General features: G+C 33.7%; 1 protein-coding gene and 1 pseudogene across 1 annotated transcript in view; one reads left to right on the top strand and one right to left on the bottom strand.

The window, feature by feature from the left end:
• The window catches only part of LOC120629273 (dynein beta chain, ciliary), a 29,468-nt gene extending 6,315 nt beyond the window's left edge, over nucleotides 1-23,153 (top strand). The window contains exons 14-66 of the mRNA XM_039898169.1: nucleotides 42-320; nucleotides 517-652; nucleotides 719-900; nucleotides 1,006-1,164; nucleotides 1,244-1,417; nucleotides 1,485-1,630; nucleotides 1,709-1,835; nucleotides 2,227-2,256; nucleotides 2,487-2,732; nucleotides 2,818-3,042; nucleotides 3,121-3,347; nucleotides 3,433-3,574; nucleotides 3,748-4,160; nucleotides 4,532-4,667; nucleotides 4,783-4,917; nucleotides 4,996-5,126; nucleotides 5,203-5,536; nucleotides 5,616-6,328; nucleotides 6,400-6,701; nucleotides 6,789-6,943; nucleotides 7,025-7,161; nucleotides 7,253-7,719; nucleotides 8,334-8,449; nucleotides 8,521-8,682; nucleotides 8,754-8,953; nucleotides 9,069-9,225; nucleotides 9,547-9,735; nucleotides 9,820-10,059; nucleotides 10,389-10,579; nucleotides 10,666-10,835; nucleotides 11,249-11,511; nucleotides 11,849-11,969; nucleotides 12,211-12,386; nucleotides 13,242-13,411; nucleotides 15,409-15,547; nucleotides 15,636-15,800; nucleotides 15,878-16,071; nucleotides 16,143-16,512; nucleotides 16,609-16,749; nucleotides 16,833-17,003; nucleotides 17,086-17,322; nucleotides 17,394-17,473; nucleotides 17,549-17,825; nucleotides 17,950-18,141; nucleotides 18,215-18,386; nucleotides 18,461-18,636; nucleotides 18,734-18,976; nucleotides 19,256-19,438; nucleotides 20,094-20,153; nucleotides 20,327-20,440; nucleotides 21,056-21,204; nucleotides 21,811-21,958; nucleotides 22,881-23,153. Of these exons, the coding sequence (XP_039754103.1) occupies nucleotides 42-320; nucleotides 517-652; nucleotides 719-900; nucleotides 1,006-1,164; nucleotides 1,244-1,417; nucleotides 1,485-1,630; nucleotides 1,709-1,835; nucleotides 2,227-2,256; nucleotides 2,487-2,732; nucleotides 2,818-3,042; nucleotides 3,121-3,347; nucleotides 3,433-3,574; nucleotides 3,748-4,160; nucleotides 4,532-4,667; nucleotides 4,783-4,917; nucleotides 4,996-5,126; nucleotides 5,203-5,536; nucleotides 5,616-6,328; nucleotides 6,400-6,701; nucleotides 6,789-6,943; nucleotides 7,025-7,161; nucleotides 7,253-7,719; nucleotides 8,334-8,449; nucleotides 8,521-8,682; nucleotides 8,754-8,953; nucleotides 9,069-9,225; nucleotides 9,547-9,735; nucleotides 9,820-10,059; nucleotides 10,389-10,579; nucleotides 10,666-10,835; nucleotides 11,249-11,511; nucleotides 11,849-11,969; nucleotides 12,211-12,386; nucleotides 13,242-13,411; nucleotides 15,409-15,547; nucleotides 15,636-15,800; nucleotides 15,878-16,071; nucleotides 16,143-16,512; nucleotides 16,609-16,749; nucleotides 16,833-17,003; nucleotides 17,086-17,322; nucleotides 17,394-17,473; nucleotides 17,549-17,825; nucleotides 17,950-18,141; nucleotides 18,215-18,386; nucleotides 18,461-18,636; nucleotides 18,734-18,976; nucleotides 19,256-19,438; nucleotides 20,094-20,153; nucleotides 20,327-20,440; nucleotides 21,056-21,204; nucleotides 21,811-21,958; nucleotides 22,881-23,042 (10,524 nt within the window). The 3' untranslated portion in view covers nucleotides 23,043-23,153. The remainder of the gene's footprint in view (nucleotides 1-41; nucleotides 321-516; nucleotides 653-718; nucleotides 901-1,005; nucleotides 1,165-1,243; nucleotides 1,418-1,484; nucleotides 1,631-1,708; nucleotides 1,836-2,226; nucleotides 2,257-2,486; nucleotides 2,733-2,817; nucleotides 3,043-3,120; nucleotides 3,348-3,432; nucleotides 3,575-3,747; nucleotides 4,161-4,531; nucleotides 4,668-4,782; nucleotides 4,918-4,995; nucleotides 5,127-5,202; nucleotides 5,537-5,615; nucleotides 6,329-6,399; nucleotides 6,702-6,788; nucleotides 6,944-7,024; nucleotides 7,162-7,252; nucleotides 7,720-8,333; nucleotides 8,450-8,520; nucleotides 8,683-8,753; nucleotides 8,954-9,068; nucleotides 9,226-9,546; nucleotides 9,736-9,819; nucleotides 10,060-10,388; nucleotides 10,580-10,665; nucleotides 10,836-11,248; nucleotides 11,512-11,848; nucleotides 11,970-12,210; nucleotides 12,387-13,241; nucleotides 13,412-15,408; nucleotides 15,548-15,635; nucleotides 15,801-15,877; nucleotides 16,072-16,142; nucleotides 16,513-16,608; nucleotides 16,750-16,832; nucleotides 17,004-17,085; nucleotides 17,323-17,393; nucleotides 17,474-17,548; nucleotides 17,826-17,949; nucleotides 18,142-18,214; nucleotides 18,387-18,460; nucleotides 18,637-18,733; nucleotides 18,977-19,255; nucleotides 19,439-20,093; nucleotides 20,154-20,326; nucleotides 20,441-21,055; nucleotides 21,205-21,810; nucleotides 21,959-22,880) is intronic.
• On the bottom strand, nucleotides 22,044-22,162 carry LOC120635336 (annotated as a pseudogene).
• Nucleotides 23,154-25,583: the final 2,430 nt, after the last annotated feature.

The following is a 25,583-nucleotide window of genomic DNA, read 5'->3' as shown; positions in this document are numbered from 1 at the left end:
ATACTAACTATCTTCATATTAATTGAACTGCTTGATTACAGGTGATAGAAGAAGCAAATGAGTTTTGTAAAACGTTCGAGACCTATTGTTATTTATGGCTTGAGGAGCGCGATGCTATCATGGAAATATTTCTGACATATGGTAGAATATTATCTCCTGATGAAATAGATCGGATTGGTTCTGAAGATAAAGAAGTTGTTCCACCAACTCCTTGTGCACCTAAAATGGAGGCTTTCAGAGAACAAATAGACCATTACGAAAATCTATTTATGGATATAGAAGACATGGATTCTTATAAAGTGTTTAATTCCTGGTTTCAGGTAACGTATACTACGTAATATCTAAAATAAAGACCTTGCATTACAATTTTAAGAATAGAATTAATTTTATTTATACGGGCGCTTTTCCGGCAAAACTCGTGTTGCCAGTAAAAACCAGGTTTTTGGCTTTTGACTACAACATATGCCTAATATAAATATAAGGAATAAATGGCAATTGAGCATGAATTTATTGCAGGTAGACATAAGACCATTCCGACAAGCCCTTCTAAACACTGTGAGAAAATGGGGTAACATGTACAAGGAGCATTTAGTAGATAATGTTACATCTAGCCTCAGTGATTTGGGGAGTTTTATACGAAAAGCTGACGAAGGTAACAAATTTATCTTATGAGAAGCCCACAATATTCATCTAAATGTAACATACAATTATATTTCAGGTCTTCTACAGCCGGTACCCGAGGGTAGTTACGAGGCTCTGGTATCAGTAATGGGTTATCTAATGAACGTTAAAGATCGAGCTGTTACAACTGACGATATGTTTCAGCCTCTTACTGAGACAATTGAACTGCTCAAGTTTTATGACATGGATATACCTGAAGAAGTGAACGTGCTGTTACAAGTCTGTTATTTTTATATATCTTTCTTTAACATAATAAAATTTAAAAAACAATATCTAGATTAACTTTTTGACAATTAATAGTTTAGGTTTTTTTTGTGTTTATAGGAATTGCCGGAACAATGGCAGGCAACTAAAAAGTTAGCGTTTACTGTGAAGCAACAAGTTGCACCTCTACAAGCTGCTGAAGTTGCTGGTATTAGAAAGAAAATAACTACATTTGATTCACACGTTACTTATTACAGAGACGTCTTTAAAAAATACGATGTAAGTGAATATTTTTAGAATTACTTACAAACAGCAAATTGCGTACAAAGGTTAACATGAATTATTATGTCTTTCTCAGTTTTTTAAATATGAATGCGACGAACCCTATGCGGTTATGTCAAGAGTAGATAAGGAAATGCTCAACCTGGAAGACGAAATGAAAGGCATACAAGAATCAGGTTCACTTTTTGAAGTTAATGTTCCAGAATTTAAGTTGTTGAAGCAATGTAGGAAAGAGTTGAGAATGTTAAAGGTATTTTGATTTTTTTTGCAAATATGTTGTATTTTGAAGTTATTAAATAATTATGTATTATACTTAGCAACTCTGGGACTACGTATATATTGTGAGAACAAGTATAGAAGACTGGAAAACGACCCCCTGGCGTAAAATTGATGTAGAAAATATGGACATTGAATGCAAGAAGTTTGCTAAAGAGATAAGATTACTTGATAAAGAAATGAGAAGGTGGGCTTGTAATGTCATGAATAAATAATAATGCTAAAAATAAACTGAATTATGTAAAATGTAATAGTACTTTTACAGTTGGGATACGTATATTACCTTAGAAGCAACAGTGAAAAATATGTTGACCTCTCTTAGAGCAGTCGCGGAATTACAAAACCCCGCAATTAGAGAAAGACATTGGGATCAACTAATGAGGACAACTAAGGTGACATTAATTTCAGAATAAAATTAAAAATTGTAAATAAATAACCCTGTGCAATAGTGATTGTAAGGTTTGATAAATTTGTAAATAAAATGTGTGTATATTTGATGTACGTCACTTGATTGGCACTATTTTATTGGAATGAACTTTGAATTGGAAATGTTTATTGTGTGAAGCATTTTTGCATGTTCACTTCACTTTGCCGGTGTTGTGATTTGTTTCAATTTGCTGTCTCTGCCTTTTTAAATATTCTGATGCATACAATTATTGTTTCTAAATTGTAAATATATAAAATATATATACATATACATATAAAGTATTTAAAATTTTTAATAACTACATAAGTTGTGTGTGGCTGATGTTTTCAATTTGTAAATACGTTTATGATTCACAGAGCTTAGCCGCATTACCACCTGAACTCACTGTAAGTATAATGAACAAAGGAATAGATAAAAAAACAATATTATAATATAATTCTAGTATATAAAACAAATATTGTCTTCATTGCAAGTGATTATGTATAAAGCATGGGCATATTATTTGTACTTTTAAATTCTTGCTATAGCACTTGCAAGTTGCAACACATCTGCACATATATATATTATATATATCAATACATCAAAACATCATAATCTAACCTTGGAATTTATTTAGGTGCGAATAGTCATGGATACAAACACAACATTAGCAGACTTATTAGCCTTAAATCTGCATGAATTTGAGGAAGAAGTAAAAAACATTGTTGATAAAGCAGTAAAAGAAATGTCAATGGAGAAAATATTGAAAGATTTAAACACAACATGGAGTGGAATGGAATTCGAACAAGAAATGCACACAAGAACTGGTTGTGTTTTATTAAGAGCCAGCGAAGAACTCATTGAAACTCTTGAAGAGAACCAGGTAAATTACTGATTCATGAAATTATTTATAATTTTATTTACGAAAATCGTATTTTATAAAATTAATTTTAACACAACGGTTACAGGTGCAACTTCAAAATTTAATTACATCAAAATTTATTGCACATTTTCTCGAAGAAGTGTCCAGCTGGCAGCAAAAACTTTCAGTAGCAGATCAAGTAATCACAGTGTGGTTTGAGGTGCAAAGGACTTGGACACATCTCGAAAGTATATTTATGAGTTCTGAGGATATAAGAAAGCAATTACCTGATGATTCCGCAAGATTTGATAGGATCGATGCCGAATTTAAAGTATGAATCTGGAATTGAAAAAAAATTAATTAAAAAAATATTATGAGCATTAATATTTTAAGTAGATATTATTTACAGATTTTATCAAAAGATATGTCAAAAACTCCAAATGTTGTTGAAGGTACTAACAAAGAAGGGCTAGTAGCGATTCTAGATAGTTTACAAAAGGATCTCGTTATATGTGAAAAAGCTTTAGCAGAATATCTAGAAACTAAAAGATTAGCATTTCCACGATTTTATTTTGTGTCTTCCGCTGATCTTTTAGATATTTTGTCTAATGGAAATCAAGCTGAACTTGTTATAAGGTACGAAATTAGAATGGAAAAGAAAAAAATAACATTAAATGTTCTATATCGAATCTCCCTAGCCTAAAATTTATTTTCATTTTAGGCATTTAACAAAACTTTTTGATTCTATTGCAAAACTTAAATTTATTGATAGTGACAAACCAAATGAGAAGGTTGCATCTGGGATGATAGCCAAAGATGGTGAACTAGTTCCATTTCATGGTAGCTGCGATTGTACTGGTGCTGTAAGTAGTAAATCTTTCATAAATTAGTAATTTGTATTTTATTTATTACTCATAACATAATTGTATGTTAAATAGAAGCAGAAAAAATGAACATCATGCTTCATTTGCTATGACGAGAATGAAGAATTCGTACAGATTTTATTGGTCTAAATGGTCGTATTTATCATTTTTAGGTTGAAATATGGCTTAATCGATTACAAGACATAATGAGATCCACTATCCGACAGTGTTTCGGTGAAGCCATCGTATCCTACGAAGAAAAATCACGAGAACAATGGTTGTTCGACTTTATGGCACAAGTATCTCTATGCTGCTCTCAAATCTGGTGGACATCGGAAGTTAATATCGCATTCGGTAGATTAGAAGAGGGATATGATAATGCCCTCAAGGATTATTATAAAAAACAATTGTCTCAACTCAGTACGTTGATAACATTACTAATTGGAGAGCTTAGTAAACAAGATCGACAAAAGATTATGACAATTTGTACCATAGATGTGCATTCAAGAGATGTAGTCAGCAAATTAATTCAAGGAAAGGTGGAAGCTGGCTCAGCATTTCAGTGGCAATCGCAGCTTAGACACAGGTTTTAAATAAACCTTGTAGTAATCATCTGCACAATGTTGTAAGGGTTATTTCATTTCCACTTTCATTCATAATTTTTTTTTACATTTTTAGTCCTTCTCTAGCCTCTTTACTTGTTTTGCTCTCATACATAAATTTTGATAATAAACAGCAAAATACAGTTATTGATATATATTTAATTTTACTCATAAAATGTAATCATTAAATGTATCATACCAGTTGAAAGTTAAAATATGTCGCTGTACACCTCCTTGTTGTCGAGAGCACGCTAAGTCATGGATTTTTCTCTGCCTTTTATGAGAGACGTTGTGTCTGTTGAGCATTATTACACTAATACTAACTGAGGATGACGATGCTAAATTTTCCTTTTAGATGGGGTGAAAAAGAACTACACTGTTTCGCAAACATCTGTGATGCTCAATTTAAGTACAGTTACGAATATCTCGGAAATACCCCAAGATTGGTTATTACACCTTTAACGGATCGATGCTATATAACGCTAACCCAAGTAAATTCGTTTTTACAATCTTTATTAATTAATTAATTTTTAGAAACACATTACCTATGATTGTGGGAACATCGTCCTTAATTAAATGTAATGATTGAAGTTATTCTTTTTACAGTCTTTGCATTTAATTATGGGGGGTGGCCCTGCTGGCCCCGCAGGAACAGGGAAAACTGAAACAACGAAAGATCTTGGAAGGGCTTTAGGCATTATGGTGTATGTTTTCAATTGCTCTGAACAAATGGACTACCAGGTAATATAATTTAAAATTGTGCAGTTTTTTTCGATATAAGGATACCTTCCTTACTTTACTAATATTTTTCTCTTCAAGTCCTGTGGAAATATTTATAAAGGATTAGCTCAGACTGGTGCGTGGGGATGTTTTGATGAATTCAATCGGATTTCAGTTGAAGTATTATCTGTTGTAGCAGTTCAAGTGAAATCTGTTCAAGATGCCATAAGGTTAGTAATTATACTATTAACTCTATTTTAGATCTGTGTAACAAACCAACATTTATGTTAACAATTTCAATTTTAGGGATAAAAAAGAGAAATTTAATTTCATGGGAGAAATTATAGTTTTGGTACCTACAGTTGGAATTTTTATTACAATGAATCCTGGTTATGCAGGCAGAACAGAATTACCTGAGAACCTGAAAGCACTTTTTAGGCCATGTGCTATGGTGGTACCAGATTTTGAGTTGATTTGTGAAATAATGTTAGTTGCTGAAGGATTTCAGGATGCTAAAATCTTGGCTAGAAAATTTATCACCTTATACACTTTGTGCAAAGAACTGTTGTCCAAACAAGATCATTACGATTGGGGTCTACGGGCGATAAAATCAGTTTTGGTTGTAGCTGGTTCCCTGAAGGTATGTTTTTATAACACTGTTAATAGTAAAATTAGTTAGTAGGTATGTACATGTTTTTATAAGTTACTATTAATTTAAGAGAGGCGATCCTGGGAGACCTGAAGAAGAAGTTTTAATGAGAACATTACGTGATTTTAACATACCAAAAATAGTAACCGACGATATGCCTGTATTTATGGGTTTAATTGGTGATTTATTTCCCGCTCTTGAAGTTCCTAGAAAAAGAGATTTAGAGTTTGAGCGCACCGTTAAACAAGCGGCTATGGACTTACTCTTACAACCAGAAGACAATTTTATTTTAAAAGTAGTACAGTTAGAAGAACTTCTAGAAGTTCGGCATTCTGTGTTTATTGTTGGCAACGCTGGTACAGGCAAAACTCAAGTTTGGAAAAGTCTATTTAAAACTTACCAAAATCTAAAGAAGAAACCAATGTTTAATGACCTAAATCCAAAGGCAGTAACTAATGATGAATTGTTTGGAATAATAAATCCCGCTACAAGAGAATGGAAAGATGGTTTATTTTCTGTTATCATGAGGGATCAGGCAAATATTGTGGGCGAAAACCCAAAATGGATAGTATTAGATGGAGATATAGATCCCATGTGGATTGAATCATTGAACACGGTCATGGATGATAATAAAATCCTTACTTTGGCGAGTAATGAGAGAATTGCTCTAACACCAAGCATGAGATTAATGTTTGAAATTTCTAATTTAAGGACCGCTACTCCGGCAACTGTTTCAAGAGCTGGTATTTTATACATCAATCAACAAGATTTGGGATGGAATCCGTTAGTAAAAGATTATATTAAAATTAAATTTTCGATTATTTTTGTATTGGTAATCGCTGGTATCTTTTTAGGTACGTAACGAGCTGGGTTGAGACTAGAAAAATACCTGCGGAAAAGTCAAATTTGGTCATTCTTTTTGACAAATACATTCCTCCTTGTTTGGAAAATATAAGAAACAGGTTTAAGAAGATAACACCAATAGCAGACATGGCCCACATACAAATGCTATGTCATTTGTTAAGTTGTTTATTGGTCCCAGAGAACACACCTCCAGATTGTACAAAAGATTGGCATGATATATTTTTTGTTTTTGCATGTGTTTGGGCCTTTGGGTCTGCTATGTTCCAAGACACGAATGTAGATTACAGGATTGGTCAGTTGCTTGAAAAATAATGTTATAATTCATATAATTCATATTCGTATTTAATTTTATTTTATTATCCTAAATCTTATTTTACAGAATTTTCAAAATGGTGGGTTAATGAGTTTAAAAATGTAAAATTTCCACCTGGTGGAACAGTTTTTGACTATTATATTGATCCTGAAACAAAGCAGTTTACACCTTGGACTGAGAAAATTACTAAATTTGAATTAGATAGTGACATTCCTTTGCAGGTACATTTTGTTAATAAGTGTTGAGTTGATTTCAATGAAGTTTCATTTATAATTATTAAACGACGTGCCGTGTTATTTTAGGCAGTACTAGTTCCAACAGCAGAAACAATTCGGGTTCGATATTTTTTGGATTTACTTATGAAAAACAAACATCCCGTAATGTTAGTAGGAAGTGCCGGCTGTGGCAAAACTGTTCTTGTCAATGAAAAGCTTCAAAGGTTTTGTATAATCTCTTATGTATATCTTATGCATATTTTTTATATTAAAATTATTGAATTGCGTCAACTGTTTATAAATCTATGGTTTCAGCCTTTCAGAAAACTATGCCATACAGTCCATTCCATTCAATTTCTATACAACATCTGAAATGCTACAAAAGATTTTAGAAAAACCTTTAGAAAAAAAGGCAGGTCGTAATTACGGACCCCCAGGAAACAAGACACTTATATACTTTATAGACGACATGAACATGCCAGAAGTTGATCCTTACGGAACCGTACAACCCCATACTATTATACGACAGCATTTAGACTACAATCATTGGTACGACCGAACCAAATTAACTTTAAAAGAAATCCACAACACTCAATACGTGTCGTGTATGAACCCGACTTCTGGTAGTTTCACAATTAATCCCCGATTGCAAAGACACTTTTGTGTGTTTGCTATAAGTTTTCCGAATATTGAGGCACTCAATAATATCTACCATTCTATTTTGAGTCAGCATTTGGCAAACCCCGAGTTGAGAATTGGTGGACAAATTGCTAAAATATCAAGTAAGCTATTATTACATTTATCACCTTTATTTCCTTCTCATGTCATATACTATTTGTTTGTATATATTTTAGTCGTTCAGACCTAAATTAAATATAGTTTTGCGGGACGTATGTCACATGCCAGAAGTTGATCCTTACGGAACCGTACAACCCCATACTATTATACGACAGCATTTAGACTACAATCATTGGTACGACCGAACCAAATTAACTTTAAAAGACACTTTTGTGTGTTTGCTATAAGTTTTCCGAATATTGAGGCACTCAATAATATCTACCATTCTATTTTGAGTCAGCATTTGGCAAACCCCGAGTTGAGAATTGGTGGACAAATTGCTAAAATATCAAGTAAGCTATTATTACATTTATCACCTTTATTTCCTTCTCATGTCATATACTATTTGTTTGTATATATTTTAGTCGTTCAGACCTAAATTAAATATAGTTTTGCGGGACGTATGTCCCGCAAAACTATATTTAATTTAGGTCCACTTTGATAAGAATAAAATTTGTGTACTGGAACCACATGTTTCAATTGCTTACTGTACATATTTTCACAACACATATGCATCTCGTTAAGAATTTAATATTTGATTACTTTTGATTGTGAACAGGAAATGTTGTTGCGGCAACGATAGCTTTACATAATAAAGTATCACAAGTGTTTTTACCAACTGCAATCAAATTTCATTACATCTTTAATTTGAGGGATTTATCGAACGTATTTCAGGTAATATTTTATTCATCCTTCTTCACTGCCCTTATTTTGTTTTATCATTTTTAGAAGTTTTTTTTTTACAGGGTTTTCTTTTTAGTACAAATGAATGTTTAGTAATTCCTTCAGACTTAATACGGCTTTGGCTACATGAGACTCATAGAGTTTATGGAGATAAGTTGACAGAAGATAAAGATATCGATGCATTCCTCAAGATGCAAGTGGATCTGTGTAAAAAAAATTTTGAGGTGATTATATTTTGTTTGTCATATTGCTATATTATTGTTGCTGTGTCAATATATAAGTTTTTTTTTTCAAGGAAATCGATGAGGGTACAGTGTTTGAAAGACCGAATATCTACTGCCATTTTGCGGGTGGCATCGGTGAACCAAAATACATGCCAGTGTCTTCCTGGGAGCAGCTTAACAAGCTTCTTACTGAGGCTTTATCGAGCTACAATGACCTTATAGCGGCTATGAACCTCGTCCTATTTGAAGATGCAATGATGCATATCTGCAGGTAGAAACAACAAAAACATGGAACCAGCATTTATATATTATTATATTATAGTATAAAACGAAAGTACATTTAAAAACGAAATTTTAATGATAAAGCCAAATTTTTTGTGATTTAGAATCAGCCGTATTCTTGAAAGCCCACGTGGGAGTGCTCTTTTGGTGGGTGTGGGAGGTTCTGGCAAACAATCATTATCACGCTTGGCAGCCTTTATATCAAGTTTGGAAGTATCTCAAATCCAGTTGAAAAAAGGATACGGTGTGTCAGATTTGAAAGTAAATAGTTGTACTTATAACATTGATTGCTATATAATTTTAGTTACGTGAGTCTCATATTAACTTTCAAAAGACGTCACTTATAACGAGAATTCTCAAAAGCAGCAACAACATTCTGCACATGATGGCAGAAATGAAGGATAGTCCTCTAGTGTGGAAACTCTATCTATTTATTCTCTACTGTGTGGGGATGCAATTCCTTTTAGTAATGAAACACTACCGTAGATTGCTTTTTTATGCTTTTGAATATAATTTAATTAATGGATCTTTGTTGCCTGATGAATAAATAAATAAAATGTGAAATGTGATTTGTGTTTTCAGCATGAACTTTCCGGCTTGTATATCAAGACAGGACTGAAAAATGTTGGCATTATGTTCTTAATGACTGATGCTCAAGTTGCTAATGAGCAATTTCTAGTTTTAGTCAATGATTTACTAGCTTCAGGTGAAGTTGGAGATCTATTTCCCGATGACGAAATAGAAAATATTATTGGCGGTGTTCGAAATGAGGCAAGTTTAAAAAAAAACACCACATAATTTTGTCTTTAAAAGTTGTCAGGCAATTTTTATTTCGTCTCTATTTTATTATTTTAGGTCAAAGGTGCAGGTTTACCGGATACCAGAGAAATATGTTGGAAATTCTTTATCGATCGCGTCCGTAAGCAGCTAAAAGTTGTATTGTGTTTCTCGCCTGTGGGATCTACTTTGCGAGTACGATCCAGAAAATTCCCTGCATTGATTAACTGCACTTCTATTAACTGGTTTCATGAATGGCCACAAGAAGCTCTGGTGTCGGTGTCGATGAAGTTTTTAGAGGAATTATTTGCGTTGCCCGTATGTATTTACGAAACTGCTTAGTGATGAAGAATAAATAATTAAAAACATTTCAGTCCTAACTATGAACTTTGTTAAGCGGTTACATAGTTATGCAGTATTTTGCCTTCATCTTTTGAATGTCAAATTACTGATGACAGAAAGAGATAAAATATTGTAATGTAAATCGCTAAAATAACGTTTTTTAGTTAACTCACCGATGTCTAGTTTTATCTGATTGATTTCGCGTAAATGTATCCTGATTTATTTTATTATGAGGAGTTTTTATAATTTTTTTTTTACATGAAATATTTATGTGATTAATTAATTTTTAATTTTAACATACTTAGATATCTCTTCGGGATTCGGTCTCCAGATTTATGGCGTATGTACATACATCAGTCAATACTATATCTAAAGCATATTTATCTAACGAACGGCGTTACAACTATACAACGCCTAAGAGTTACCTCGAGCAAATCAGTTTGTACGCCAAATTGGTAAACCAGAAAACCGAGGAGCTTCGTGCTAAAATAGTCAGGTTTATATCATTCAGACAGAAATATTAAATAAAATTGGTATTATTTTAATTTAATTATATACGGAATTGAATAACTTTTATTGTAGGTTGGAAAATGGTTTAGAGAAACTACGAAGTACAGCATCACAAGTGGACGAATTAAAAGCTAAATTGGCATTACAAGAAATTGAATTAACTCAGAAGAATGAAGCCGCTGACAAACTAATTGAAATGGTTGGAGTAGAAACTGCTAAAGTGCAAACCGAGAAAGCACTTGGTAAAGTATCTCATTTCTTGATTAACTGAAATATAATAATAATATTAACTCTTAATAATTCATTACCAATTAAATTTTAATACCGATGACACTATCTCTGATACAATCAAGCACATTTGGTTGTTTTTTAGATTATTGCTGTTTGTTTTAAAGCTAATATACGTAACTGACTAAATATACTTTCCTTTCTTTCTTTTCCTTTATATAATTTTCCCTGTAAAATTGTCAAACGTTTGTTAATAAGACCATAGATATAGGGAAGACACTGTCTTCTGTAATACAATTTTAACTACCGCAGGTGACAGGGCTTCACACTCATGAAATGTATACGTTTATTTTGATAAAATAAAGAAATTATTATTGTTATACTGTGTACAAAAATACATTTATTAAATTTTGTGTTTAAATTTTAGCTGACGAGGAGGAAGAAAGAGTAGCAGTCATAGCAGAAGAGGTATCGAAAAAGCAAAAAGATTGCGAGGAAGACCTTATAAAAGCTGAACCTGCATTAGTTGCTGCACAAGAGGCTTTAAACACTCTCAATAAAGCAAACTTGACTGAACTGAAGTCTTTCGGTTCGCCACCAGGAGCTGTTACTAATGTGACAGCAGCCGTTATGGTATTATTGGCGCCTGGTGGTAAAATTCCAAAAGATCGAAGCTGGAAATCTGCAAAGGTCTGCCATCTTATAATGTATGCGTTAATTTTTTATATTCTACTTGATGGTTTGGTAACCCATAACTTACCTCCTAAAGAGCGCAATCTGTCCGTCTGGGCAAGTGTTATTACCCGGTATTTACAAAGGTAGCTGTAGGCTCATACACTTAGCTATTACCGCTTATTATTTTCCACACAAAAGATGTTTTTAGGATGTTCCTAGGTTTTTCCTGATTTTTTTCTAAATCGCCTGTATTCGTCTTCAAATCCGGCAGCTATTTCCGAGTTTTGCGATACCCAATCCGGCAGCTATTTCCGAGTTTTGCGATGCCCAATAACGGAGATTTAATTTCTAGATGATGATGGCAAAAGTCGACGTATTTCTGGAACTACTGATAAATTATGATAAAGAAAACATTCATCCCGATGTCATTAAGGCTATACAACCTTACCTTAAAGACTCTGAATTTGAACCAGGTAAGACATAGCTATATAACATTATAATTGGCTAGATTCATTTATAATACAAATGCCCGCATTCGACTGCACTTATCTAGGGTTTTTAAAAATACCGCTACGAACCCTTTATTTTTTCGTTATAAAATGGACCTATCCTTTGGCTGTCTGAGGAATCCAAATTAAAAAATACAATGGTGGTGCTTTGAATAAATAAATAAATAAATAAGTATGGATTTTTACAGTCGTGGTTTTATTACAGAATTCATAAGGTCAAAGTCAGCTGCGGCAGCTGGTCTTTGCGCCTGGGTTATCAATATTATAAAGTTCTATGAAGTATTCTGTGACGTGGAACCAAAGAGAAAAGCACTTGCTGCGGCTAACGCTGAATTGGCAGCTGCAACAGAAAAACTAAAGGCTATAAAGTCTAAAGTTGCGGTAAGAATTTATATTAACAGATTCCTGGAACATTTGCCAGTAGACTACCTTACGCTGATTAAAGTATTTATGAGTCGATATATAATATTACTTGCGATACCTCGTTTTTTCGTCCGCGTATAAGTCAACCTTACAAGAAAGACTTATGCAACGACGACAAAGAGGAACACCTTTTTGATACATGATTTAATCGAAACTCTAACCGTTTACGCAGCGCACGCAGCGGAAGCTCTGAAAAGAAAAAAAAACCCGATTTTGGACCATTCTTCATTGGCGCTATGCTCCTTTGGTCTTAGCGTGATGATATATAGCCTATAGCCTTCCTCGATAAATGGGCTATCCAACTCTGAAAGAATTCTTTAAATCCTGTATTAAAAAAAAAACAATTATTTTAGTTCCCTGAGATCATTGCGTTGAACTAAACAAACAAACTCTTCAGCTTCATATATTAGTATAAGATATTAAAATTAGGTATGAATTATTCGTCTTAAAAACAATTTGCTTAATCCTTCGAAACGATTACTATGTATGATATTAATTGTTACTATTTACTTAGAATCATGATAAATCAAAGAGTTATGAATATAAATAAAATAAGAATACAAATTAACTAAACATCTTTTTTATTAATAAGTGTAAGATAATATGTGTATATGTAAGCAATTTCTGAGAAACATTATATATTTGATGAAGTATAATAAAATTCGTTAAGCATTATTCGACATAAGCTCTTTCAAAGACATGTATTTCAGGTGACCAGCTGACTTGTTTCTATATACTCTGTAGAAACAACTTAAAATAACACGAGCAGGTGAGTTTCTAAACTGATTTAATATGATTGTTTATGTTGCATAGTCCTTAGAAGAGCAACTTGCAACCCTTACGGCAGATTTCGAGAAAGCAACAGCGGAGAAGCTCAAATGTCAGCAAGAAGCAGACGCTACAAATAGAACTATTCAGCTCGCAAATCGTTTAGTCAATGGTCTTGCTAGTGAAAATGTCAGATGGGCCGAAGCTGTATCAATGTAAGTACTTTTTATTTCTTATTCTATTACAAGCTAGCCCTTGACTGCAATCTGTTAAAGTCAAAGTCAAATATTTTTGAAATAGGCACATTTGGCCCTTTTCATTTGGCATTTGGCATTTGGCGCAGATTCCATAAAAACTATGTAATAGTAGTGAGATGATGGCGATAACTGCAGTTAAACCTAGAGTTGAGAGGGTTCCAAACGCCAAGACACCCACAACAAGTTCAATCGGGTGTTCTTTTTGTTGAAGCGGTCATAGCGCTTTGGATTGAAGCTCAACTTCACTTTCGGGAAGCAGAGTTTGAATCCCAGAACGCACCTCTAACTTTTCTAAGTTATGTGCATTTTATGTGAGACGCAGGTTCAAATACTGTCGGTTCTGAGATTTTTTATATATACATTTTAAGTTTATAAAATTTGCTTCTAATGTTTAAATTATTGCTCTCACCTGACCATTGATGACTGATGATGCCGTCTAAGGTGTAAGCAGGTACATTACGATAGGGAGGTAACTTGCCACAGCAGAAGCCTCATATCGACAAGTCCGAAGGAATAGTCAGACAAAGGATTCCGTTCTCCTAGGTTAGAGTTATATAGAGCTTACTGTCACCAAATTGCAGGTTGGTTGGCTTATGTAAGGAAATTTGGCTTGACAAATCTCGTAGAAACCGATTGTTTTCCCGGTATATCCGTACGTCTGTATGTCAGATGCCAAATATCGTGAGGATCGGGTTTGCTAAGAAAATTTGCATAGGTAAACAACCTGCAGTTAGTTATCCTCTTTTTTCCCTAATTCTAAGGTTGCCTGGCAGAGATCGCTACTAAGCGATAAGCAGTGGCGTGCACAGAGGGTATGCACAGGGTATGCAGATGATATAAAATGAAGAAAATCTCCAGTACGAGTTATAAAAAACTTAAGGATATGCATTGTAAGAGTTATAAAAAGCCTACCCTTAAGTATTAATAACTTGTACTGGGCATTTTTTTCATTTTATAGCGTCTGCATACCCTGTGCATACCCTCTATGCACGCCACTGGCGATAAGGCCAAATTCAAATTCAAATTCGAATTCATTTATTTCAAGTAGGCCTACTTTATAAGCACTTTTGAAACGTCAAGTATGCATGTTTGTGTGACTCTACCACCGGTTCGGAAAGCAGATTCTACCGAGAAGAGCCGGCAAGAAACTCAGTAGTTGCTCTTTTCCAACATCAACATTTACAATCATTTTGCTATCTTGCGGGAGATGAGAGCGAGGCTGGCTGCTTCCATTCTACCTTGTCATTGAGGACTTTTGTATTCTGCTTCTATTTTTGTTTCTTTTTTTCTTGTATAATTCTTCATGTGTTGTACAAATAAAGAGTAATAATAATAACAATAATATTATTATTACTCTATTACTCTATTTTATAACTGTGTAACAATTTCCAAAATGCTGTTCCGTGACAAAAAGTTTTCTATTTTTACCTTGGGATCGTTAAGATCGGTGTAGGCGTATAGGCCAAACTAGGTACCAAACAGAAAATCAAACAAACAATTGCACAAAAAGACACCCCTTTGCATTTAACTTAATAAATATGCTATGGAATTACTATAGGTGTTAATTACTATAGTGTAATTGATAAGAACGCTTACTTCTCAAGTGACGTGAGTGAAACAGCAAGAAAGGTAACACAAAAAAAAAACAATAAAAATTTTAGGGTACATATACGATACTAATAATAATACTTAAGCAAGTGATAATACTGCCCCGTCTTGCGGCCTTCGTTGCCGCTAGCAATGTTGGTATACGAGTATTGCGAGTATACGACTGTTCATGTATCATTTTTATGTTTTGGTTTTTAGTAATAAAACCTCCGACTTTAAATTTAAGATTGTATTTCGTTATTTTGCTCCTCATTGGATCTCTTTAAAGGAGATGGAGGAAAAATACAGGCCAATTTAAGATCTCCACAATATAATGTTACCTTGCAACGATATTTCATCTTTTGCAGATTTATGCAACAGAGTACAACATTGCCGGGGGATGTGCTACTAGTGTGCGCCTTTATATCCTATGTTGGTTGTTTCACTAAAACTTATAGGATGGATTTATTGCACAAAAATTGGCTGGTCTTTTTAAAAACTTTAGAGGTAAGTTTCAAGATTTTAATTAAAAACGTATTAATTTTTTGTGATTTTATTGGATTTACTAAATTATATCCCAATATTATATTTTAAGCCACCTATACCTATCACTGAAGGCTTGGATCCTTTGACAATGCTAACTGATGATACTACAATTGCCATGTGGCATAATGAAGGTCTCCCTTCAGACCGCATGAGTACTGAAAATGCGACGATTCTTTCGAATTCTGATCGCTGGCCTTTAATGATTGATCCACAGGTAACTAATATATCGGGTTTTTATTTTTATTTTTTATATTTTAATTTTAATATTGTCCTTATATAATATTATTTTAGCTACAAGGAGTCAAGTGGATAAAACAAAAGTATGGGGATATATTACAAGTGATTCGGCTTGGTCAAAAAGGATATCTGGATACCATAGAGAAAGCTATTATTAAAGGAGATATAGTTCTGCTAGAAAATATTGGAGAAACGGTTGATCCCGTATTGGATCCACTTCTGGGTAGAAATCTGATTAAGAAAGGAAGGTATGTATTTCTCTACTTTATGTTTTTATCATGTTGATCATAAATTAATTCTAATCCAATTAAAATTACAGGGCTATAAAAATAGGTGATAAGGAAGTAGAGTACAGTCCAAAATTTAAATTACTTCTGCACACCAAGTTGGCGAATCCACATTATAAACCAGAAATGCAGGCGCAAACGACTTTAGTTAATTTTACCGTTACTCGAGATGGACTTGAAGATCAACTTTTAGCAGAAGTGGTTAAAGCAGAAAGACCAGATTTAGAAGAGTTGAAAGCTGAACTGACAAAACAGCAAAATCAATTTAAAATTCAACTTAAAGAGCTAGAAGATGATTTGTTATCACGCCTTTCCTCAGCCGGTGGAAATATTTTAGGTGATACAGCATTAATAGAAAATTTAGAAATAACCAAAAAGACAGCCGCTGACATTGAGAAAAAGGTATGAAATTTTTCGTATAGCTATGATGGTGGTGATATGGATTCCATAAAAGTTAGCTTAGTTATAAAAGATAATTATAATTTAAAATCTTTTTAGGTAGCCGAGGCAAAAATAACTTCTCACCAGATAGATCAAGCACGTGAATTCTACCGACCAGCTGCTGCTAGAGCATCACTTTTGTACTTTATTTTAAATGACTTGAATACAATCAACCCTATCTATCAGTTCTCCCTAAAGGTACCTACCAAAATATTCATATAGATCTTTGACTTTTATTTTAATTAAAATGGCATTTCACTTTATGATTTGTTTCTTACCAGGCATTTAGCGTGGTTTTCCAAAAAGCGATATCAAAAGCAGAACCAGCTGACGAAGTAAGCCAGAGAATTAAAAACTTAATCGATTGTATTTCATATTCGGTGTTCCAATATACTTCAAGAGGATTATTTGAATGCGATAAGCTTATTTTTGCATCACAGATGACTTTTCAGGTGAATTTATTGAGCTTTACTAAAAACATCATTTCATTTTCATAAATATTATAAAAATAATAACAAAAATGAATTATTTTAGGTTCTTCTAATGAGTGAAGAAGTATTGCCAGCAGAATTGGATTTTTTTCTACGTTTTCCAATAAAGCCACATGTAACAAGCCCAGTCGACTTCCTCTCTAATCAAAGTTGGGGAGGAATATGTTCCTTAGCTAGTAAAGATGAATTTAGAAATTTAGACAGAGATATTGAGACTTCACCTAAGAGATGGAAGAAAATAGTAGAAATGGAATGTCCTGAACGAGAGAAATTTCCACAAGTATGTATTAGTTTGTAGAATAAAATGTCGCTCATTTGACTTAATTAGATAATACATTTGATTACTTCTAGGAATGGAAAAATAAAACAGCCCTTCAAAGGTTGTGCATGTTAAGGGCACTAAGGCCCGATAGAATGACATACGCAGTTGCGTGAGTATTATGGAAATATTATTATTATACTTCTAATATTAGAGCTTGTATTAATAAAAAAGGGATTAATTGCAGAACCTACATTGAAGAAAAAATGGGTTCAAAATATGTCGAAAACCGAACAGTAGAATTTAGCAAGTCGTTTGAAGAAACCAGTCCAACTACTCCTATATTTTTCATTTTGTCTCCTGGTGTTAATCCGCTCAAGGATGTTGAGGCTTTAGGGAGAGCAATGGGGTTCACGGCCGATAATGGAAACTTTCATAATGTTTCCTTGGGTCAGGGACAAGAAATAGTCGCTGAGCAGGCGATGGATGAATCTCTTAAAAGCGGCCATTGGGTAGTTTTGCAGGTAATAAACACAGAAATGTTTGAAAAGTAATAAGCAAGATTGAGAAAATCTTACTTTGGTATTCCTTTTTTTTTTTAATTTTCTTGGGTTTTAGGTTATTATATAACGATTTTATTTTTTGTAGAATATTCATCTCGTAAAGAAATGGTTACCAAGCCTAGAAAAGAAAATGGAAAGTTTTGCAGGAGGTTGCCATCACGATTTCAGATTGTTTATGTCAGCCGAACCAGCTGCTACTCCTGCTGCGCATATAATACCACAGGGTATACTAGAATCAAGCATTAAGATAACTAATGAACCACCTACGGGCATGCAGGTATATAAAGGCCAAAGTTTGATGAGTTACCAAAAGTCTCTTCATCAATAATTAATCCAAAACTTATTTTTAGGCAAATTTGCACAAGGCCCTTGACAATTTTAACCAAGAAACGTTGGAAATGTGTGGGAAAGAAGCAGAATTCAAAGCAATTCTTTTCTCTCTTTGTTATTTTCATGCTGTTGTTGCCGAGAGAAGAAAATTTGGACCTCAAGGGTGGAACAAAATTTATCCCTTTAATATAGGTAAGATACACATACACACATTTAATTTACAGAGTATTCATGAAATAGTTACTAATCTACTATATTTTCATCAGGTGACCTAACAATTAGTGTTTTCGTATTATTTAATTACCTGGAGGCAAATTCTAAAGTTCCTTGGGAAGATTTGAGGTACCTTTTTGGAGAGATCATGTATGGAGGTCACATAACTGATGACTGGGATAGGAGACTGTGTAACGCCTATCTTGAAGAATTGATGCAACCAGACTTGGTAATTTATATAATTCAGTTTACTAGAAGAGTACTATTGAACAGGTGAATTGAAAAATTTCGGTCAGGGTGTTTACTTAAAAAAAAAATATTTCTAGGTCGATGGAGAGCTACACTTAGCTCCAGGGTTTCCTGCGCCCCCTAATACAGACTACGTCGGGTACCATCAGTATATAGAAGATGCAATGCCTACAGAATCACCCTACTTGTATGGACTCCATCCTAATGCTGAAATTGGTTTTTTAACTACTACTTCAGAGAATTTGTTTAGGACAATATTTGAAATGCAACCAAGAGACGCTCAAGCATCTGGAGCTACAACTGTAACAAGAGAAGATAAGGTCTGTTTCATCATAATCAACTTATACTTGCTGGTGTCCCATTGGTCCCATTGCTATGCTACGCACAGGCCTCTTCTTTTATATGAAAGAAGGATTTAACGCTGCTTCAATACACGTCGAAGGATTGTTAACACTACTATCACATGCCAGTGATAGTAACTGAGAACGATAGCTTAACATGCTTTTCGATGTACGAAGGTTGACATCGACATTAAAAAAAAAAACGAATGCGGAATGATTTGCAACAATATTGTCTATAAGTATATACAATTGTTTCAGGTAAAACAAATGTTAGATGAAGTGGTGGAAAAGTTGCCCGAAGAGTTTAACATGGTCGAGATAATGGGCAAGGTTGAGGAGAGGACGCCATATGTGATTGTAGCGTTCCAAGAATGTGAGCGTATGAATTACTTGACTGGTGAAATGAAGAGGTCTTTAAGAGAGTTAGATCTTGGTCTTAAGGTAATAATAGAGTTATTAACATAGTTGGTTTTATGGTTCCGAACCTCATATCAGAGACTCGGCCATCTGTCCCGTGCAGTGGCGTGCACAGGGTTTTTGACCAGGGTATGCATAAAGAAGGAAAATGGCATAAAATTGAAAAATCCTTCCCCTTTATGAGTAATACAAAATTTTTAGGGTATGCAGTGCTTTCGTGCATGTATGAAGTGCACGCCACTGGTCCCGTGTCTCAAAGCCCTTTCTCTTCAGTAATGGCTATAGGCCAATGGATGAGAATATTCCATGTTTCTAGTTAAATATATTAAAATATTAAAAGGTAATGACTTTATTTTCATATTCTTAAATAGGTCCTCATTTCCTGTTGAGAGGCATATTTTTCCCCTTATTTAAAACAAAATATAAAATTTCAATTATTTTCCCTTTCGAAGTTCTCATTGCTAAGTGTTTTTAAATTTATTTTTAATTACTAATAATAACGATTTGACAGAGACATAGAACCTTTAAAATAAAAACGTTGAATAATGTTTTGAAATTCAGCATCATAAATTAAATGGTAATAGATAATCATTTTAAAGGCAATCGAATAATGTAGCAGAATAAATATTTACGAGTAAATTTTGAAGATAAATGTTTTTACTTACATCTATTATTTCAGGGTGAACTAACAATAACTTCAGACATGGAAGAATTGGAAAATGCTCTATTTTTAGATCAGGTAAGCCTTCAGATTTTCTCCAAATAAGAAAGACGGTGATAAATTTATTACCTAAATTATTTTCTTAAAAGGTATGAAGACCTTGCCTTAATGACTTGTAATCAGCTCAACTATCGGCCAATCGTTAAATTTTGTACTAAGCACGGGCTCTAGAAGTAACATTAAAATTTTAGGTTCCCGCCATTTGGACTAAAAGGGCATATCCGTCTTTACTTGGTCTATCAGCATGGTTCGTAGATTTACTACTACGTCTACGAGAACTTGAAACTTGGGCAACAGATTTTGTGGTACAGTATCTTTTCTATATATTTCTAGTATATTTCCTATTTTAAATATTGGAAAAAAATGTCATGGGCTATTAAGTACCTCGTTAATTGAGTGTTTAGAATGTCTTATACCTCAATTAAGATATGACCGGATTTGATTTCAGTATGCAATTTTAGACTAATTCTAGGAGTCGTCGATTTGAACAAGTGTCCAACTTTATATTATTATTTAAGTCTTATCTAGACTCAGAGGATATAATAAAATAAATTTGTTATTAAAAATTTTAAACAACCAAAATGCTCTCCTACCTAAATATTATTTTATATTCGAACCCTAAAACTGGAAAAAACTGACTTTATATTTTCGTTACAGGTAACTTTATAACTTTTTTTCTATCGAGAATTATTTCTGATTCATCTAAAGTGGACAACTGTTTAGTCAAAAATATGGATAAAAATAACATTTTTTTTCGCTGTGATTATTAATAACCTCATTTAGCAGTCCTCAGCACCCTAAATGTTCATTGTTATTTACAATAGTTTCCCTTTCTCTTACGAGAGTTGATGTCTGGTAATGGGATATTATTAACTTCAGGTTGATAAGGTAATAATAACCTAGGATCTTACGTCTTTTAGTTACCAACATCTGTGTGGTTGGGAGGTTTTTTCAATCCTCAAAGTCTGCTGACGGCTATCATGCAGAGCACGGCAAGACGTTATGAGCTACCCCTTGACAAGATGTGTCTACAGTGCGATGTTACCAAGAAAATGAAAGAGGATTTCACGTGAGATAAACTTATCAATTAAATTTCCGATTATAAAAGTAGTATTTACAAATAGGGTACCTAGTTGTCATTTATAAATTATGAGAATTGAGTTGTTACATTTATGCAATTACCGTGGTTCAGAGTTATTCAATCTTCTTTCTCGAGATCACTTCATAATTCTCGAAATAACTGTTAATTATCTTGGTTGTGATTTTGATTAGAAGTGGCATTATATGTATTCCTACATATAATGCCAAAAAAATACTCATTCAAATCAACATAGTTATTTTTTGGGCCTTGCTTGTCCCGAATTTTTTATTGCACTCCTATCTTAACACGCTTTTAACCATTTTTGACGCAAAAGTTGACAGTACCTACTCGTTAGAAGCGGTATCACAAAAATCATTTGCAGTAGCAATATCGCGTGTGGGTCATAACCTTTTATTTGAACAGGCAGACGTAGGTAGAAAAGCCCACGCTAGGCACTCTGATGTGCTTTTGGACATCAATCTTTTATTTGCTGAATTGATTTTAAACTTTTAACCGCTACTGAAAACAAGCAGTCTAAAAGCTTTCATGGGGACGAAAGCGAAACGACTTTTTTATGAGATCATTATTTTACAGAATAGCTGATTCTCGGTCGGCTCCAAAAGATGGTGCATATGTGCATGGCCTTCTTATGGAGGGTGCGCGGTGGGACATGCATGCAGGGATCATAATGGACTCTCGCCTCAAGGATCTTTTCCCGCCTATGCCAGTTATCAACGTTCGGGTAATACAATTTTAATTTCTAAATTTACAACTTAAGTATTATATTAAGTAGTTGTTTACGAACATCCGATTGAAAAGGTTAAAAAAAACGACATCAAGCGGTTTTCCCAGGCGGTCACCCAACCAAGTACTGACCGCGGCCGACTTTGTTTAACTTCGGTGTTCGGACTAGAACCGGTGTGTTCAGCGTGGTATAGACGTTGACGTTGGCAATACTGAAATAAAGAAAACAATAGTACATTCAAACGTACAGATAAAAACTTAAAAATCAGAGTCACTACAATCATATGCGGTGGAAAGCGTTGATTTGGTCAAATATGACACCATCTCCGATGTTGTTACTTTCACTCAAAGGTCACCTAGAGGCCAGATAATAGGAGACAGGAAAATTGAACCTCGTTATACGCAAAGCTGGCGGCTCGTGGCTACATGTCAACTCTCAGAAGAGGGAAAGTTAACTGCAGTAGTAAATAAAAGGAAAGATTTCATAGACAATAAGAATCGTTTTTAGGTCATTCCTTCTATTCCAAAAAAAAAAAACCTCGTAGTTTTATTTTTGAGTTGACAAATTTAGCTATCGCCATCAACTCACTTCTATGTCATATTTTACATGTATTGTACGCATCAAAAGTGACATCTATGTGCCTATTTGAATAAAAAAATATTTTTCTTTGACTTTTAATTAATATTGAGAATGTTACATTGACTTATCTCAATCTCTCGTAGGCTACTTTTCAGAAGTGTCACTTCCGTTGTGTATGACTTGACTCCGATGTTGTGAATGAATGAATACATTTTTATTGTACACCACATAAACATACAGAAAAGTTGTAAATAAAAATTTTATGCAATACAATTTGGCGGCCTTATCTCTTCAATTCTTCATTTCTTTCATTATTGTACAGGATTTAATTATTTTCCAGGCAATAACACAAGACAAGCAGGATTTGCGCAACATGTATGAATGCCCGGTGTACAAGACACGCACCCGGGGACCCACTTACGTCTGGACATTCAATCTCAAGACAAAGGACAAACCATCGAAGTGGACTTTAGCTGGCGTTGCATTGTTATTGCAGATTTAAATACTCTTTCAATTATTAGGAAGCTATTCTAGCTATTGCCGGCGACTTCTTCTTCTTTAAAAGTTTTTTTTACAAATACCTTGGGAAACGTTTTTTTTCCTGCAGGTCTAGCACGGGCGGGAGATAAAAATTATATCCCCCGATTATAGCCCCTGATATAATTAACGTGCCCACCTCATAAATCACTGGAACATGGAATAGAAGAAGTTTACCCCCGTTTATTAATACACATATATTATTTCGATATTATTTCCACTTGTGCGCTAGTTCTCTGAGAGTTGATAAAGCTGTGGGAGAAGATACATTTATATTCTTTCCCCGGGGATATAAGTGTCTCCTGCCCATGCTATATATATATTAGTAAAGTTTACATACTATTGCTGTAATGTAATATTGCGTAACACTAATCGTAATCAACACATAAACGGCCTACTGCAGGTCACGGGTCTCATCTAAATGAGATAGTTTAGGCCGTAGTACCATAACGCTGGCGAAGACTACGCCTTTGAGAAAACTATGGAGAACTCTTAGGTTTATTTATTTATTAAGGACACTAAAAATAAATTAATATTAGTTATATATATTAGTTTTATTATTTTTATATTTATATTTTATGTTTTTATTTGTGTATATTTTGTTTATGTATTCGTATGTAGTTATTTAAATGAAGGTTTATAATAATTTTACACCATCTATTTGTTCTCGCTCTTGTTGTCCTAATCCTAAGGTTGCCTGGCAGATATCGCTTTTAAGCGATAAGGCCGCCTTTTGTATTCTACTCCAATTTTTGTGTTTCTATCTATTCGTCCTTTATTTTCCTGTGTAGTGGTGTACAAATAAAGAGTTTAAATAAATAAAATATAAATATACATATTAGGGATAACCATATAAATTTAAAAAATTATAAAACATTTATAAATTCTCTTATATGTATATCAATAACAAGTGATCGTATTACATTCACAATATAAAAATTATAACATGTAAACCAAAAAAAGAATGTCCTATATACGAAGTTTTGATTCACCGTTAAAGCAAGTGACATTTTAATAACTTAATTAAAAACGCACATAACTCCGAAAATTAGAGGTGCCTTGTGCGGATCAAACTCAGTCACCCTAAGAGAGTGTTCCAAGCCTTTGGTACTTAGTTATCACCGCTTCACTATAATCTAACCCATCGAAGAGGTTGCTCGAGAGTTTTGGCTGTGCAGTTTAAATGATGACTGAGAAAATTACATTTTCAACCCGATTAGGCAAACTTATAACAGACAGTTAAACGATCACGCCTACTCACCGTAGGTATGCAGTCTGTCTTAATCTCATGTTAACCAAATATTAAGGTTGAAAGCAAGCAGCGATCGTTATACTAAGCAATAAGGCTGCCCTTTTTATTATATTTTGTTTCATATTACTATTTTTGTTGTTCATATTGTAGTGTACGAATAAAGGATATAAATAAATACATTCTTATGTTTTACTTGCACATAGTTAAACTTGTGAGACTTTATATTTTTGGGCTATGAAGAGGGAACCTTATTGACGGCCGAATGGCACAGTGGGCAGCGACCCTGCTTTCTGAGTCCTAGGCCGTGGGTTCGATTCCCACAACTGGAAAATGTTTGTGTAATGAACATGATTGTTTTTCAGTGTCTGGGTTTTATCTGTATATTATAAGTATTTATGTGTATTATATTCATAAGAATATTCAACATCAATCTAAGTACAAGCTACGCTTACTTTGGGGCTAGTGTGTGTATCGTCGTAGTACATTTTTTTTTTAACACATTATTCATGATAATATATTTTATGGATATTTTTATTTCTAGAAAATAACGCAAATTTACTTACATCGTTTGAAGTATATTTATTAACTTTAATGTGTTACAAATGTACCTGCCTATAGGTACAATGATTAGTGGTAGTGGATAAAGTTAGTTAGCTATAATACCACGATAGCAATACTTTGTTACTTAATAATTATGAAAATTGTATTTGGTACAAGTTTAGTTACATTATTATCTTTAATGAAAACGTATTTGTGTATCTGTGCTCCCGAGCGGATGACGGTTCATTTTGATTTGGTTTTGTTTTGTTTTTAAAGGTGAATTATTCGGCTATGTTCTTAGTTGAGTTTGATGAAAATCAGTCCAAGATGGCCGCCGCCACAAAATGGCGCATTAAATATTTTTTCCCAACACCCACAATGAAATGCAATGTCAATGAATGCTAGTAATATTATTAGGTGTTATTTAAATTAACGTTTTATTTTATTTTATTGATAAATAGTGTAGATAAATGTAAGTGTATGACTGGATCACACAATTTTGTTACGCTGAATGTGAAAATGAATATATACCACCTTAAACCTAGCTAGAAATCATTAAAAGTTGTGAAAATAACAATAAAATTCAAGTCTTTCAGACTTCAATTTTATTTTTGTCACAACTTTTCCCATCGACATCACCTCAGTGGCGGTACTATAATAGAAACCAAAAAGCCGGGCTTGCGTTACAATAAATATCTCTTTTAAATTCACAAA

Source organism: Pararge aegeria, chromosome 2 (assembly GCF_905163445.1).
Source record: "Pararge aegeria chromosome 2, ilParAegt1.1, whole genome shotgun sequence".
Lineage (NCBI taxonomy): Eukaryota > Metazoa > Arthropoda > Insecta > Lepidoptera > Nymphalidae > Pararge > Pararge aegeria.
This window is presented reverse-complemented; position numbering and strand designations above follow the sequence as displayed.